Consider the following 15,421-nt stretch of genomic DNA (forward strand, 5'->3'; position numbering starts at 1 on the left):
CCTTGTTTGTCCTCTTCCATCTGGCTGTGGCCACAATGTAATCAACATAATCACAGTGCAATCAATACATTCTGCAGTCAAAAGAAAAGGTGGTGGCTAGATTGTGGTAAAATAGAGATATGTAGCTTCACACTGTGGTGTGTAATCTGTGGGAGGGGCACGTGTATAAGAAACTGCATTGCACAGTGCTGTGAATAGCTCTCTGCCTGACCCTTAAAAACAGCACATCCCAAAACATGAAGGATGTGCTTACCCAGACAGGAGTTAAAAAATCTTTTTCCTGTGACCCTATCCCATTATTTCATGAATGGACATTTCATTTCATTCCCACAGAGGGTTCATTACCTGCTGAGTCAAAAGCAGAAAAAGGCAGCTCTGCAGAGGAGGGGCCTCTCCAAAGTTGGTAGAGGACCCACAAGCAGCAAGGGCCAACTCCAGATTTTTCAGGGACAGCAGTTTTGAAAATGCAGGTCCTTCTCTAAGTACCTTGTTGTGTCTGAGATCTGAAGAGCACCTGGGAGGTGCTAAACTGGTCTGGCTAGTTTTAATTCTCTTGTCCCAGTGCTAAATCAGGTGATTCGTAGAATGGGAGAGCTGGGAAGTATGATTCTTGTCCTCTGCTTGCCATCTGCTGCATCTCTATGTTTCCCTGTGCTCTGTAGAGTGGATGGGTCCTGCCTGCCCTGCTGGCGGTTCTCTTTCCCCCAGCCTCTGGTGGTGTCCCTGAAGGCATCAGCCAGTCGGTGTGGCTAGAACAGAGACATGACTGATTATAGGGTGGTGACACTGGTGCTCTCCGTAATGGCTGCTTGTTTCCCAAATCTCTGCCTTGAATAACATCAAAGCTGACTGAGGAATTCCTAATTAAAGGGAACACAGTCAAAGCTGAAACAACATTTCTTCAACTTCAGCCTGCAGTCCATACTCCCCAGAGGCCAGAAGTTCAGGGGAGAGAACTTGTTAAACAAGAGAGAGCCCTGCTTTGGCTGTTTATGTTTGCTTGTTTGTTTTTGTAGGGCTCATGTAAAAAGACAGGAGTCAATTCTTTTGTCTCCTTAATTCAGTGCCAACCGAGAATGGTGCCATTGACATTAGATCTGTGTCATTGTGAGCAGACGAAACTCACAATTTCTGGCCCTGCAAGCAACAAAGCAAATAAGCCCCCATTTCTCCAACTGTGGAGCTGAAGTCATGCTGAGCCCCTTAACTTTGCCTGCAGGACACCAGTGTGTGTTTGTGTCGTGGCAGCACAAGTGGCAACACTGAGCAACCACGGGTCCCAGTGCTGGCCAGCTCTGAGCTTTGTGGTGGTGACATGTAGCGCAGAGCACCTGGTGGCCTGGACTTTGCAGACAGATTCACCTCCCTGCGTGTTGTGGTGGAAGTCAGGGAGAAGGTGGCAGGGCTCTGAGGTGTCCTGACAGCTGAACAGCAGCCCATGAGAGTGCCAGGGCTGCTCTTAGCCTTGCGGTGTCCTGGTTTCTATTTTCCAGAGAGAGCTACCGATGGGTCCCTGCGGAGCGAGGACTGGGCTCTCAACATGGAGATCTGCGACATCATTAATGAGACTGAAGAAGGGTAAGGGAGCTGGCAAGGGTACACATCCAGCAGCTGATCCCAGCACACCCTGTAACACTGCATCGCTAGGCTGCAGTGGTAGCATGCACTGGTGGAGGTAATAAGCTACCCTTCCCAACAGTCCCTTAGACAAGATTCTGCTGGGAGACCTAGAGACACAGCAGAGCTGTCAGAGCATCTGTTTTGATGCTTCCCTGTAATCTCTGTGAGCAGTGGGAGCCATTCAAACAGGCCTTCAGGGTCCCCAGAGAAACCCTGATTCAAGCCACGCTGCCTCCCATCTCCCAAAGGCATATTTGCCATTCTTCAGTTCAGTTTATTTATCTTTCATACACCTCTCTCTGGGAGTGTAAAAATCTGTAGGCTCATGACTGAGGAGAGAGAAAATTCTCAGGCTGCTGTTCAGTCCTTTGTCTGCAAGTCCTGCTGAGGTTCACTTCTCAGGTATTTTCATGTACGGTCACTCAGACATGCATAAAGTGGGTAGGGGAGTCCTCGTCTCCCTCTTCCTGTGGGGAAATGTTCAGAAGTCTGCCAGACTTGTTAATTCTGGACCTGGGGATTTGCCAGTGAATGCGAGAGAGAGATTGCTCCTTCTCACAGTGGAGATGTCAAGAGCAGCATGTAAAAAAGAAGGTGCTACATGGAATACAAAATGTAGGTTTCACTCCTGCTGTTCTACCCCACAGTGATGCTGACAGAGGATTAGCAAGCCCAGTTTTCAGCTTCACAGCTGTATGAAAACAAAGTCAAACAAACATCTCTACTCACAGATCTGTGACCACTTCTTTTCCATGCTATCCCCATGGTGCAAATACGCCTGTCTCTGCCAACAGTTCTCAGTCCTGAGCTGTGGCCACTTGGTGTCTCAGTTCTGGGTGCCTGATAACAGCTGTAACCCTCCTGGCATGGCGAGCTCTCCCATTGCCCTGGTAATGCCCGTCCGTTGCAGCCGTGCTACCCCATGGGCCAATACACTCCTGCCTTCCTTATCACATCAGTGTCTCCACCCCACTTTTCTCATCCAGCACTGCTTCTCTTTCCAGCCCAGACTCTCTTCCTTGTGCTCTGCCAGAGCATGTTGGTTCATTAGTGCCCTCTCCCAGGACCACAGTGAGCTGAGACCAAGGTGCTTCTTTCCTTTCAGAATGGTTAAGGATACCATGTTATGCTGCTGCTCTCTTGCCCACCTGCAGCATAGACAAGATTTTGCCACTGTATCTGCCTTGCTCCTTTTTAGCCTCCTTTCCTCCAGGGAAGTGTTGTTAAACAGCTTCTCTCTGAGAAACACAGGGATTGCAGCAGCTTGCTCTCTCCTTCATGTTTTTGAGCCATACCAGGCTTTTTCGTTATTTCCTCTCTGCCATGGGATTTTGCTCTGCCCCCAAGTAGTGCATTTCTAGCATTGCTTTTACTCTGCTCTGTTGTGTCCTGTACACCTTAAGTTGTACACAGCACAGAGGCACAGAGGCCTCAGTTTCATTAATAGCACTCATTAGCAGGACCCTGCTCCTCTTGCAGAACCACAGGCAGAAGCTGCTTTACCAGTCAATGCTTCAGGCTGCATTGTAAACATGGTGGGGAGGGTCACCTGATGAATATGAGACATACAGAGCCAGTGGCTCGTTTGCTTTGCCTCTCTGTAGGGGGATCTCAACCTTCTGATGATCTTTCTTCATCTGATTTCTCCTGCAGACCTAAAGATGCCTTCCGAGCCATTAAGAAGAGAATTGTGGGCAATAAGAACTTCCATGAAGTTATGCTGGCTTTGACGGTGAGTGGTCAGGGCTCTTTCTCAGCTTTGTGATATCCTGCTGTAAAGCTCAGTACCTGACTGAAAAGACATGGGTATCTAAAGCCAACAATATGAACACACGTAGGCAGAGAAGGATATAGCTAATGCTTCATTGCCTTTGAAGGTCCTGGAAACATGTGTCAAAAACTGTGGCCATCGCTTCCATGTCCTTGTATCCACCCAGGACTTTGTAGAAGGTGTCCTGGTGAGAACAATCCTGCCGAAGAACAATCCACCTGCCATAGTGCATGACAAGGTGCTGACCCTCATCCAGGTGAGCCAAGAAGCATGAGCATCTGCGCCCATTCAGAGAGTGTTACTGTTCAGGTGTTTGTACAGAAGACTACTGTGAATGATGATGGGCTGTACTGTCTCCTTCTCCCCAGTCCTGGGCAGATGCTTTCCGCAGCTCACCGGACTTGACTGGTGTCGTCGCTGTCTATGAAGACCTGAGACGAAAGGGCCTGGAGTTCCCCATGACTGATCTGGACATGCTGTCACCCATCCACACACCACAGAGGGTATGGGAGCATTGCTGAAGAGAAGGATGTTGGGCAGCTGCCATTCTGGAGCTATGAGGGGACTTCAGGAACTCTAGCTTGCATTTAGAGGGCTTCTGGGAAGTGAGGAGCTCCAGGACATCCTCTTTGCTAGAAGAGCTATTGAAAGCAAATGGGGAGTTGCCATCAACATTTCTCTCCTAATTATACTGCCCTGTCAGCTGTGAGTATCTAACATCTCCTTCTCTCTGTCACTTTTCCCACCTTTGTCTGTAGACTGTGTATAGCTCCAACTCCCAATCTGGACAAAACTTACCTGCAGTCAACTCCCCTCAGCAGATAGAGTCCATCCTCCACCCTGTCACCCTGCCCACCGGGAGAGGCACATCCAGTGACGCACCCATCACACCCACACCAGAGCAGGTGAGTTGGGCTTGAGCCCTGTGATGTTGCTGACTCTCCCTGCATTTGGGGGCTGTTTCACAAACACTGTTCTGGGACTGCTGTCCTGGTCCTTCCCCAGTCTCTGTCTTCAAGGAGCCATTCCTTCAAAGCACAGTCCCTTGAGAGCTCCCCAGAGCTCCGTTGTGGTCATGGTGATGAGCTGGGATATCAGAGACACAGAGTGGTTCTGTTTTTCTGAGGCAGGGCTGCTTGCAGGTAGAGGGAGGATCTCCTGGCTATAGGGAAGTGGGGAACTGAGACACAGAGATTTTGAGCAAGGTCTTTGACCAGCAAAAGCCTGCTCAGTAAATGCCTCCTTATCATCTTTGTTTATCTCACCTCACTGCTGACTATATGAATCAACCCTCTCTGGCTATGTGGTTTCCAAAGGCCAGGGCTTTCTCACTTGTTTCCCATCCTCTTTTCTCCTTCCTCACCCTGACTTCATGACACCATGTTCAGTACCAATCCTCCAGCTGTCAGTAGCTTGCATCCCCTTGCAGAACAGAGGCTAGAAACTGTTCTCAGGAGGCTCATTAGCAACTTCTGAAACCAGAGGGATAAAGCTTCAACTGCACACTTAGCCCAGACTTGCCTTTTGAATGGAAATTCTTTTTTTTCCTTCTCTTACATCACTTTGGAAATGAAATTATTTGAGTGGCTGCCACACAGAAGCTGCTAGTTGGGAAGAGGTTTGAATCATAACAGCAGCCTGTGCTAGCTATTAAAAATGAAGGCTAGGCTAGCTGCCAAAGATCTCAGGTGAGGGCCTGGCATCTGTTATCAGGAAATGAACTTGATGGTAAGTAATGGAGCTTCCTTCTGCTAGAAGCTCCCGAGAGCCAAACTGAGCAGTGACAAATGAGCTCCCCAGTGGCGGTTCCCTTTGGCTTTGTGAATGCACGCACACATGTAGTGCACAGCCATGCAGAGCTACCTTAGCTGTCTCCTGAGTCTCTCAGGCAGAGCTGTCACTTCCTCTCTCTTTTGCAGATTGGAAAGCTGCGCAGTGAGCTGGAAGTGGTGAATGGGAACATGAAGGTCATGTCGGAGATGTTGACAGAGCTGCTGCCGTCCCAGGCTGAGCCTTCCGACCTGGAGCTGCTGCAAGTAAGGAACATTGGCAGGATGGAGGGCTGGCACACGCAGCTCGATTTAGCAATGACTTGATAGACTGAGGCATGATGTGTGACAAGCATGCAGAACAGTTGCACTGGATAGTTTAGTGTGGTCATCATCAGGGAGTGATGGGATAAGGGAGTCACAGGGAAGGCGGGGTTTCAACAGCTAAGGGAAGTTGCACTATTGAGTCTGGAATCATCTCACATGGGGACTTGTAGACCTGTAGAAAGGCCTTTCTTTCTGGGTGATGTGTTACACAAGAAGCATACAATTATTGTCTGTAAAGCTCAGACTCAGTTTACCTCTCATACCAATATCTGTTGCCCATTAACCCTTGCTGATAGATCCCAGTAGCCTCTGGAGTCTGTCTGTCCCAGTCAGACTTCCAAATCTGTGAGTGCTCAGCCTTAGACTGACCTTTGTGGTAACTTCCCCTTGCTGTGAGCAGGAGCTGAATCGGACATGCAGAGCCATGCAGCAACGTGTGCTGGAGCTGATTCCCCGTGTCCTCCATGAGCAACTCACTGAGGAACTGCTCCTTATCAATGATAACCTCAACAATGTGTTTCTGCGCCATGAAAGGTACCTCTCTCCTTCCTTCTCTGCCCAGCTCTTCCACAGGAGTTTACTGCCCCTTGAAGGCCTTCTATCCCACCCTTTTGACCTGCCCATGAGTATAATGCTCAAGATATATAGTCCTGTATCATTCATCTTTGAGAACAAAGACAGTTCTCAGTTTATGCTGATTTATTCCTGTCCCTTCAAAACTGCTGTGTAAGTTAGTGATGGAAGATGTCCCTGTAGCATAACCCAGAAGAAGGACGGAACTGCATGGAAAGAACTGATTTTCTAGCTCTGAGGCAGACAGGAACAGAAAGGACTTGCCCAGGTGGGATCAGCACCCTTTTTTTTTTCTTCCATTTTATCAAACCCATCTTTTAATCTAGGATGAAGTCTGGAGAATTTAGTCCCTATGTCTGTATGGAGAGCTGGGTTTGAATCATTTTGGTTAGAAGTAGTTCTGGAGGATCACAAGAAACTTCCTCACACAACCTTTCAAGAAGGAGGCATCAATTCTGTGGGCCTTGTGGTGTCTTTGGTCTTGAGGGGGAATTGGGCCCTGAGCCACTGTCCTTCTTTTCTACTATGTAGGAAAGGGCAGTCTCTGCCAAGCTTTATAAGAAGTCTCTTGGGCTGTGGGTGAATAAGCATACACTACTGAAATGAATCCCATCATCTTTCTTGCAGGTTTGAGCGTCTTCGGACAGGACAGCCTGTTAAGGTAACTTGGATCAACTGCCTCTCTGTGCAGCTTGGTTTGCATCCTGCAGGTCTGGCAGTGTCCTGCTGAACTGGAGAGAGATTCAGTGTGCCCCACTTGCAAGCTGTAGGCTTTGCTCTCCCAGCCCAGCTGCACCAGGTCACACTGGTGTGCAGGACACTCAGTTCCCACTGGTAGCCTCTCCCTCCCTGCCAATGGGAGCCTTCCTCTCACCCAAAGAGTGAGAGCAGACCAGCAGCAGTTACAATTTTCCAGTACTGAACACTGAGAGGACCAGTTCCCATATGAGCCTCCCTTTGCACACTGCCCTGTTCTCTGAACCAAGCACTTAACCTACTCACTGTTATTCAGCAGAGCTCAGAGGCTGCCTACCAAGGTGTATTCTGCCCTGGGACACTATTCCCAGCCAGTTATCTGATCACTGTCCCCTGTCTCACAAGGAGAGGCTTCACAACTGCTATCTTTTGAACTTCCCTCTCCAGTGTTAGTGAGCTGTGACTGAAGGGTCAGGGTGTCCAGGCTTCAGAAACTCTCCATCATCTTCCTTTTTTTTTCTTCAAAGGCACCAAATGAGGCAGAGAACAGCTTGATTGACCTGAGACCTGGTACTCCTTCTGCAGTGAGACAGCCTGAAGTCACCAACAACCTCTCCTCTCAGCTGGCTGGAATTAGTATGTTACCATGCAGTTTTCCCCTCAGTCCTTCTCCTGTGCTGTTCTGGGAATCCTTTCAGGCCCTTGAATCACCTTCCAAAATTATTTAGTCACATTCGTAAACTAACCTAAAGAAATAGGTTGTATTGTCAACTAATAAACTCATGAAGAAACTCGTATATGCCCCAAGGCACACATGCATTATGTCTTGGCATCCACACCTCATGTTGTGCAGGAGGTGGACATGACTTATGAAGGACCTCAGCATTACACTGTGGCTGAGGACAGAGCCTTCCAGCATGGTAGAAGAGAAAGTTACTCCCTCTGCAATGCCTAGCAGCAGTGCAGTTGCCTCTCTTGCTGTGGGTGCCAGACTGACCAATGAATTTTGGGAGAAGAAAAGTAGCTGAGCTGTGCCGCAAAGGCAGCCATGGCATCTTGGGCTCAGAACACAGGATTTGACAGGTTGTTTACTCAGAAAGCCTGAGAGGTCCTGAGAGTTACTCAAGATGTACTACATAGCACTGCCTGAAGCTTTTGCTAGCTGTTAGCATATTCAGTACAGCTTTGATGCAGCTACAGAAAATTGGCAAGTATGGACAAACCAGTTGAGATATTTTTTAAGTTAGGGTTTTTCAGATGCCTGAGTCATGAAAATCTACTCATCTGTCTCAGAGGTGCTTGCCCAGAAGCACAGGTTATCCTCTTCCGCAAGTTATGGAGCAATTCCCTCTGAGGAATTTTTGAGGAATTTTGAGGAATTATGGGGAATTATTGTCTTAAATGGTCAGGAACATCTAGCCTTCAGGATCAGTACAGTAAATTGATGATGATGCCTGAGACTGAGCTAAAAATACCTGCTGAGCAGATGAAGAAACTGCTTGCTTCACCCACGACACTGCACACATGCATAGACTGTGCTGCAGCTGAGGAGCAGGATAGAGAGTGGGCCTAGAGCAGCTGATCCTGTTCTGATGCTAGCTTTCCACCTAGCACCCTCCAAGCCCACAGCCCTCCATTTACTGCTCTGTGCTGCCTGCTCACCCTGCTCTCTTTCCCACAGACCTTGGCTCAAGCAGCGTAAGCGCGGGGCTGCATTCCCTCGACACCTCTGGCAAGCTGGAAGAAGAGTTTGACATGTTTGCCCTGACCCGTGGCAGCTCGCTGGCTGAGCAGCGCAGAGAGTGAGTATAGCAGCCCACTCTGTCCTGACCTGCCTTCTTGCAAAGGGGGAGGGCTCAGGGCAACTGGGGCTGTGACCCCAACCGGCAGCAGTTCCTGGGAGACAGTGGGATGCAACAGAAATGCACTCTTCTGACATACAGTGTTTGTAGGATGACTTCTGTGTTCCCAGTCATTCTTCCTGCTGCCATCACCTCCTCTTCACAGTGTTTTCTTGGTCATGGGAAGAAGGATGCGGCCTCTATGTGCGCATGTCCCTTACCCCTGTGTCAGTGGACCATGGTGCCACATGTGCTGGCCAGACTTAGTGTCTGAAGATTAAGGTGTGGCGTGGGACTGGCTGAGTTTTCTTGTCTGTCTCTGAACTCATGTGCCTTGACTGGGATGATGTTGAATTAGGGAATCACTGAATATTGATGCAACCTCATGGCAGAGTATTGAACTGGAGTGCAGGAAGTGTGCAGTCAGTTGTGGTTTGCAAGGCAGGGCACTGCTCTGTGCCTCAGCTTCCCTGTTGGTAAGCAGGACTGATGTTTTTTCCTCCATAGTGCATTTGAGACTTCCTGGCGTAAAGCATTAAGAGTTTGGTCTGCATAGTACTGGCTGAACTGAAGAGGTCTCCATCACAAGGAGTGGATTGCTGAATCTTTGTTCTGGGAGGAGCTGACAAGAGCTGTGCTGACTGGATCCCTTTGGCTTGAGAGACTATGGCTGATTTGCCTATCAGAGTCACCCACTGCTTTCCATCAGTGGAGCCCACAGGCACATGGCTCTCTCCAGTCCTCAAAGACCTGTGTTCCTGATCTCCATCCACTGGAGTGCCTTGTTCTGCAACTGAGCAGTAGCAAGTTAAGGTCTCTTAAGGAAAGGTCCTCTTTCATTCCTCTGCCTCAGACTGCTTCTGGTAAAAGTGGTGGGGAAACCCATGGCCTACACACAACTGCATGTGTTTTGCCCATGGGTTTCCCCACCACTTTACTGTGGGGTGTGCTGCCTAAGGACACTGCAGTCCAGGACAAAAACGGTGGCACCAACAGCACCCAATCTGGGGTTGAAATCCAAGCCCCGACTACATGCTTAGTATTGGAGGCTGGGGGAGATCTGGGCAGAGGTGGAATCATATCCTCTCTGCTGTGGCATACTCCTTAACAGACTGTGGCTTGGGATCTCTGCACAAGGAACGAGACATCTTCTATTTATTCCTCACTGCCCTTCATCTGCCTGTGCTGTACTTCTGCCAGGTAGCCTCTACTCTCACTGGCTCAGGCTTCATATTTCACTCACCAGCATCCACTTTCAGTGTCTCCCTCCATCTGAACAGACCCATTGCCCTGCTGCTCCTGGCAGGAGACACAGGCAGGGCTGCTGAGTTTTGTTCCTGACCTTCCCATGCTCCATGTGTGCCTCGGTGAAGCAGTGCTTGAAACACCTGAAACCTTTCCTGCCATTCTTCCTCATCAGTGGCATGATAGCAGCGTTGTACTTCATCCTTGATGCCATTGTCCACAGTGGCCCCTTCACTGATGAGCACTTCTTCGAAAAGTTTGAGTGCCAGTGGCCCAAGCCCCTGGCCCCCAATAAAAACAGCTCTGCTTGATGGTTTGCCAGATCTGCGAAAAGGAGCCTGGGAGCAGCTGGAGAGGAGACTTGCAGAGAGTTTCTGGGAGAGGCTTCAATCTCTCAGCAGGGACGGACTCTTTTCTTCACTCTGCATGGATCAAATGGTGATGTGTGGTATTAGCATGTGTGGTAGCAGCCTAGAGGGGACACAGAAATGGAATGAGGGAGATTATGGATGAGATGTGTCTGTGTATGGAAAGAGGTTGCTGTAATGGTGCATTTTGGAGATCCTGAAGCAGCATTAGGCTCTTTTGATCATCCAGTCTCACCTGTGATGTAGCATAGACCAGTGAGTCTCTGCCACCATCAGTTCTTGAGTGGCATTGATTAAAGAGATGTTTTTGAGCTGTGTTTGTGACTGTGAAGGTAGGTGAGTATGTAGGGTCTTGTTTCTTGAATCCTTTCTGAAGTAGCTGTAATCTTCTGGTCAGTCTGTGTTAGCTATCTCTCTTCCATAGTCAACCCCAGAGAAGATGAGTGTCATGGTTGATGCGCCTAGCTCTGTAATCTGTTGGATGGTTTTCATATGATGCCTTGTCATCCTCCTGTCATGTGCCAGGGCTATCCTGTGGTATCTCACAGTGATGTTGCAGTGACTAGATTAGTCTGGTTTGTGGTGGGCTACACCTTTAGTAGGAGTTTTTCACACCTTTCTAGAAGCTCTTGGGAGCAGAATGACAAGAGATGAAAAGTTGTGCAATCAGAATCACTGAATATATGTTTAGGAGTTCTTGCTCTTCACTCTCAGGCATCTTATCAGTTTGTGTGTTATCTAACTTCATGCTTTCAGGGTGAAGTACGAAGATCCCCAAGCCTCCAAAGGACTCGCTGGTGCCCTGGGTGCCCGGCAGCAGAACACAGGAACAGTAAGTGGCCACAGAGCTTTTAGTGCATCTTCAAGAATGAGAAACAATCAAGTTTGGAAAAAATCAATTGTTTAACATGACTGATGATAACTCCCAATCTCCACCAACCTGCATTTCCCATCTGGGCTATATAATTCATTCTTTAAACCCCAGAGCTGGGGAGCTATTGAAAGTCTGGGGTTGACTCTGTCAGTAACAGGATGGTCTCCTTATATCTGCAGTGAAATTTTCACCTGGAAATGTTTTTTTTATTCCTCTTCAGCAGGTTTCCAAATCCAGTTGCCTTCTCTCTGCAATCAGAGAAGTAGGCCACCAGTCTATTCTTTCCCCCACTCTAAACCCACTGCCTCCCCTCTCCCTCACCCTTCACAATACCAGCCCTCTCAACCTGGGGGAGTCTGGTGCCTCCAGTGATGGAGCTCAACTGACTAAATGGATGATGCAGCAAGGAATGGTGAGATCATGGAGCGCCAGTAGGGAGGAAGGAGGCTGGGGCTGCTGAACTAGAGGTGGTGCTGGCACAGCATGGGAGGATGCACAGCAGACATCAGTGGAGACTTCAAACTGAAATGAAGCAACCCTGGTCTGGGCCAGGTGTGGAGACCAGGGCTGGAATGGAAGCAGGCAGTGTCAGTCCTTCCTTAAGTAAACATGTCTGTAGGAAGAAATCCTAGGAGCTCGGAGGCCAAGAGAGCATGTGCCATTCTTGGAGCTAGAGGATGGCCTGTTTTGGGGTGGGTGCCTGGGGCAGAGGGACTAGCTGGTAGCATCATGAGGAAGGCTGCCACCATTCATTCACCCTGCAGCCTCTCCTGCTCAGCATGAGCTGCCCTGTTTGGAGGAAAACACATTCTGGCTTTTACTCTGTTCAAGGCCTTCTCCTCTAGCTAAAGTGTTTGAGCCTTCAGGCTGTTGAATTTGGTCTTTTGGCAGCAGGAACTCCTTCAATTACATCCCCTCAGGCACACTGAGGCTTTGACACACTCCCAAGTCTGAAGTTTGTTAGCCTGTCTTCCTGAAATCGGCACTGCCCAGACTGATGTCTGCTCTAGGAAGTTTCCTCACATGCTGTCCAGTTGGCTTGATTGCATTTCTACCCCAAAGAGCTCCTCTCTGGGTAGACAAAGCCAGTTCACTTTGAAATTCCTAATCTCACACATCCTCTTCCATCCCCATTCATTCATAAGCCAGCTCTGGTTTGCTATCTGAACTTGCTCCTTGGTTTGGGGAAATCTGCCTGTCCTTGGTAAGAAAGGATTGCTCTTTTTCTTGGTCTTGCTGTTTTCTTGAGTGCAAGGGAGCTATATGTATTAGGAGACTAATAAATAAGTTCCCACAAATACTCTCTCGTGCTTCTACTTGTGGAGCCTCTAGCAAGGGCTGCTCCTTGCTCAGCTTTGTTCAGGAGCTCGTGACTAGAGAAAAGGATTTGGGGTTTGAATTAGACTTGGTTTCCTTCAAGGTTATCCCCTGTCCACTAGGATACTGTCTCTTTGCTTGTTGAACTGGCCAGGGACATGAAATCTTCTGAGCTAGCCTCATACCTACTGGAAGTAAAATTTACTTCATTTGCAGAGGACTTTCTCTGATGGGTCTGTTTATGTAGTTTGGTGAGATGTCAAATCCTGTTGTGCTCCATGATCCTACCAGGTAATCACTTCGTGGCAGGTGTGTTTCCTCCTTAATGTGGTGCCAAACCTGGCACACCTGATATCTTAAGCATTGCAGTCTTTGACATCAGACCATCATTGGTTTGTAGAAGGGAGGAGGTGGGAGAAAAGCATGTCTCTTGTTCTCTGGCTGCCTAACACAAGCAGCCGATTTGCACCTAGTGAGTCCTCACCAAAATGGAAAGCCTGGTCCAATCCTAATACCCCAAAGCCAAGCATCAAACCCTAGATACTTTTGATTATGGGTATTCTGGAAACTCTTTGTGTCTACGTGTGGATGGGGCAGAGGAAGTAGGTGAATGGTGGCAGTGGTAGCTGGGAGAGCTTTCCAGCAGCACCAGCTGGACTTGGAAGGGCCTGAGCTGACTGAATGGTGGGGTGAGAGGGTTAGCTTTTGGGTTGGGCTTTCCCTTTGCAGAGTGGGTTTCCTGGAACATCCTCTCTTTTCTTGGCCTCATCTCTCTCTCTCTTTCTGTCCCAGGTGCCAGTTCCCCAAGCCAGTTTCATGGAAGACATAGAAAAGTGGCTTTCCACTGATGTGGTAAGTGAGGGGCTGCTTTCCTGGAGCCAGCAGTCTTACCAGAGTTGCCTGCAGGGCTGGATTTTAGTCAGTGTACAACAGCACTGGCACTGCTTAATGTGTGGTGCAGGCTGCTCGGAGGGAGCAGGGCAGGAAAAGCCAAGGACATGGGGCTTGGGATACCACACCAGTATAATTAGCCTTCTGGGAGTCATAGCTAATGAACTGAGGTTCAGGGCCACTCTAACATGTCTGTACTGCAGAACTGGGGGGAGCACTGTCCTGTCTCTCTCCATGCAGATGAAGAACCACATCTGTGGATGTGCCTTTGTCTACCTTGCCTCTAACCATGCCCTTCTCCTTCCCTAGGGAGAGTCAGAGGATGCAAAAGGTGTCACCAGTGAAGGTAAGACTTGCCAGCCAAACCCTTGAGCTGTTCCAGGCTCTTCCACAAACCTCCCTCCTTGTTAATGCTCTGCTCTTCTCTTGCCACAGAGTTTGACAAGTTTCTGGAAGAGCGAGCAAAAGTTGCGGACAGTCTCCCCACTTTGTCCAGCTCCTCAGCAGGGACATCCATCTCACCTCCTGCTGCCAGTCATCATCGGAAGCAAGCAAAGGAAGATGATGCTATGTTTGCCTTGTGAATGCTATGGACTGGTGTGCTGTGGAGCAAGAAGCTGTGTGTGCTGTTTTGCTTGCCTCTGACCAGGGGCCATCAGGGGAAGGACTCTGTCCCCTTCCTCCGCTCTCTTCCTGTTTTCCCTTTGCATTGTTTTTATTTTTAAGCTGCTTTCTGATTTCAGATAATCTTTGTTGTGTTTAGGGATGTCACACAATAGATTTGTGAAGGGGGTTTTCAAAGCTGCTAGAGAATGTGAGAGTTCAGTGGGCTTTTTTTTTGGTACAGCATGGGCAAAGCGGAAGAAACTCCCCATCCTCCTCTACAGTGAGGTAGTTAGAGATCTTGCCCAAGAAGCAGGAGAGGCTGCAGTCTGCTGCTGAAGTCATTCCTGCCTGCCTCTTTCCTCACCCCATCTCTAGAATGGATCTCCAGCCCTCCGCCTGCCACTATTAGACTGGAAAGCATGGGAATGCGAAGTACTACAGGTGGCAGGAGGAACACTAACGGTAGAGGGGCCCTGTCACTCTAGTCTCTCTTGCACAAGTGCTTGTGGTATGAAACACCTTCCCACTCACAACCTCTTCCTCTTCCTTTCTTCTCCCTCCCCATCAGTTTATCCAGAACCCTACCCACAGCCCAAATATTTCCACTGCATGACAGCCAGTTACCAAAGCCCTTCGCTGCACAGAGGGCTTGAGCTGCGAGCAGTACCCCAGGCTGAAGGGGCTGTCTGCTAGGGGGTAGGATGTGCCTTCAGCAAACTCTCTATTAATTAATTAAATCTCTTTAATTCTCCCATTATTATACTTTTCTCCTCTCTTTCCCTAATGCGATCCCACCTCCCTCTCTCACTTCCACTGATGCCTTCTACAACATTGTGCTGTAGTGTGGGGAGTCTCTCTGAGGCTCAGATCAGGCCAGTGCTATAGACTCCCTCAGAGTAACCACATGTGCTGGGGCTGAAGAGCTGTGGTCCCTAAAGCAGGGGGCCCTTACATCGACACTATTGCTAGGGTAGCTTGTTCAGCTGGTGAGCAGAGGTGAGCTGAGACATCTGCCATCTCATGCCAGCAAAGCAGCCCTGCAGCAGCCAGGAGCTCCTTTGCACATGGGGAGAAAACCCCTTCTGAGCAAATCGCACACGCTGCCCGATTGTAAAACGTAGCCAGGGGGACGGTACCAAGCCTGGGGCTCCTGCTTGTGGTATTTCTTGTTGAGCGTGGGAGAATTGCCTTTTTTTATCGCATATTAAAGGAGCAAAGTCTTGAGCCTCCCTTGAAGATACATGTGAACTCTCTGTGCTGGCATGGGGAGGGGAGTGCCCCCTGGGGGAGGAGTGCAACCATGCAGCCACATTAACTCTCCACAGAAAAGCAAGGGCACTGTGGTGCTGAGATGAGGCACGGCATGGAGGCCGAGGGTGCTGCGAACCAAGGCAGGTGTTCGCTGCCTTTGAGCACAATCACCAGGGGATGGGACCACAGCCCATCTCAAAATAGCAAGAGGGTGAGCTACCTCCTCTCCTTTCCCTCTCTGCCTTGTGACCAGATCAGAATACCCACCTCAC

General features: G+C 49.2%; 1 protein-coding gene across 1 annotated transcript; it reads left to right on the plus strand.

Moving 5' to 3' along the window:
• The first annotated feature begins 1,496 nt into the window (after positions 1-1,496).
• TOM1 (target of myb1 membrane trafficking protein) lies at positions 1,497-15,134 on the plus strand. The gene is made up of 14 exons (XM_026868673.1): positions 1,497-1,578; positions 3,274-3,352; positions 3,498-3,647; positions 3,760-3,894; positions 4,150-4,296; positions 5,311-5,427; positions 5,888-6,021; positions 6,688-6,721; positions 7,284-7,392; positions 8,438-8,558; positions 10,967-11,042; positions 13,194-13,253; positions 13,602-13,638; positions 13,728-15,134. Exons 1-14 carry the CDS (start codon positions 1,541-1,543, stop codon positions 13,874-13,876), a joined length of 1,386 nt encoding a protein of 461 aa, XP_026724474.1. The 5' UTR covers positions 1,497-1,540; the 3' UTR covers positions 13,877-15,134.
• The last annotated feature ends 287 nt before the right edge of the window (positions 15,135-15,421 follow it).

Source organism: Athene cunicularia, assembly GCF_003259725.1.
Source record: "Athene cunicularia isolate RWA chromosome 1 unlocalized genomic scaffold, athCun1 chr1_part2, whole genome shotgun sequence".
Taxonomy (NCBI): domain Eukaryota; kingdom Metazoa; phylum Chordata; class Aves; order Strigiformes; family Strigidae; genus Athene; species Athene cunicularia.

What these genes read in the sequence shown, in the direction of transcription:
- TOM1 (XM_026868673.1), top strand. Translation starts at nt 1,541, where the DNA reads ATGGAGATCTGCGACATCATTAATGAGACTGAAGAAGG. An exon ending in TCACACCCACACCAGAGCAG is followed by an intron (nt 4,297 to 5,310) that starts GTGAGTTGGGCT and finishes TCTCTTTTGCAG; the next exon opens with ATTGGAAAGCTGCGCAGTGA. An exon ending in CCGACCTGGAGCTGCTGCAA is followed by an intron (nt 5,428 to 5,887) that starts GTAAGGAACATT and finishes TGCTGTGAGCAG; the next exon opens with GAGCTGAATCGGACATGCAG.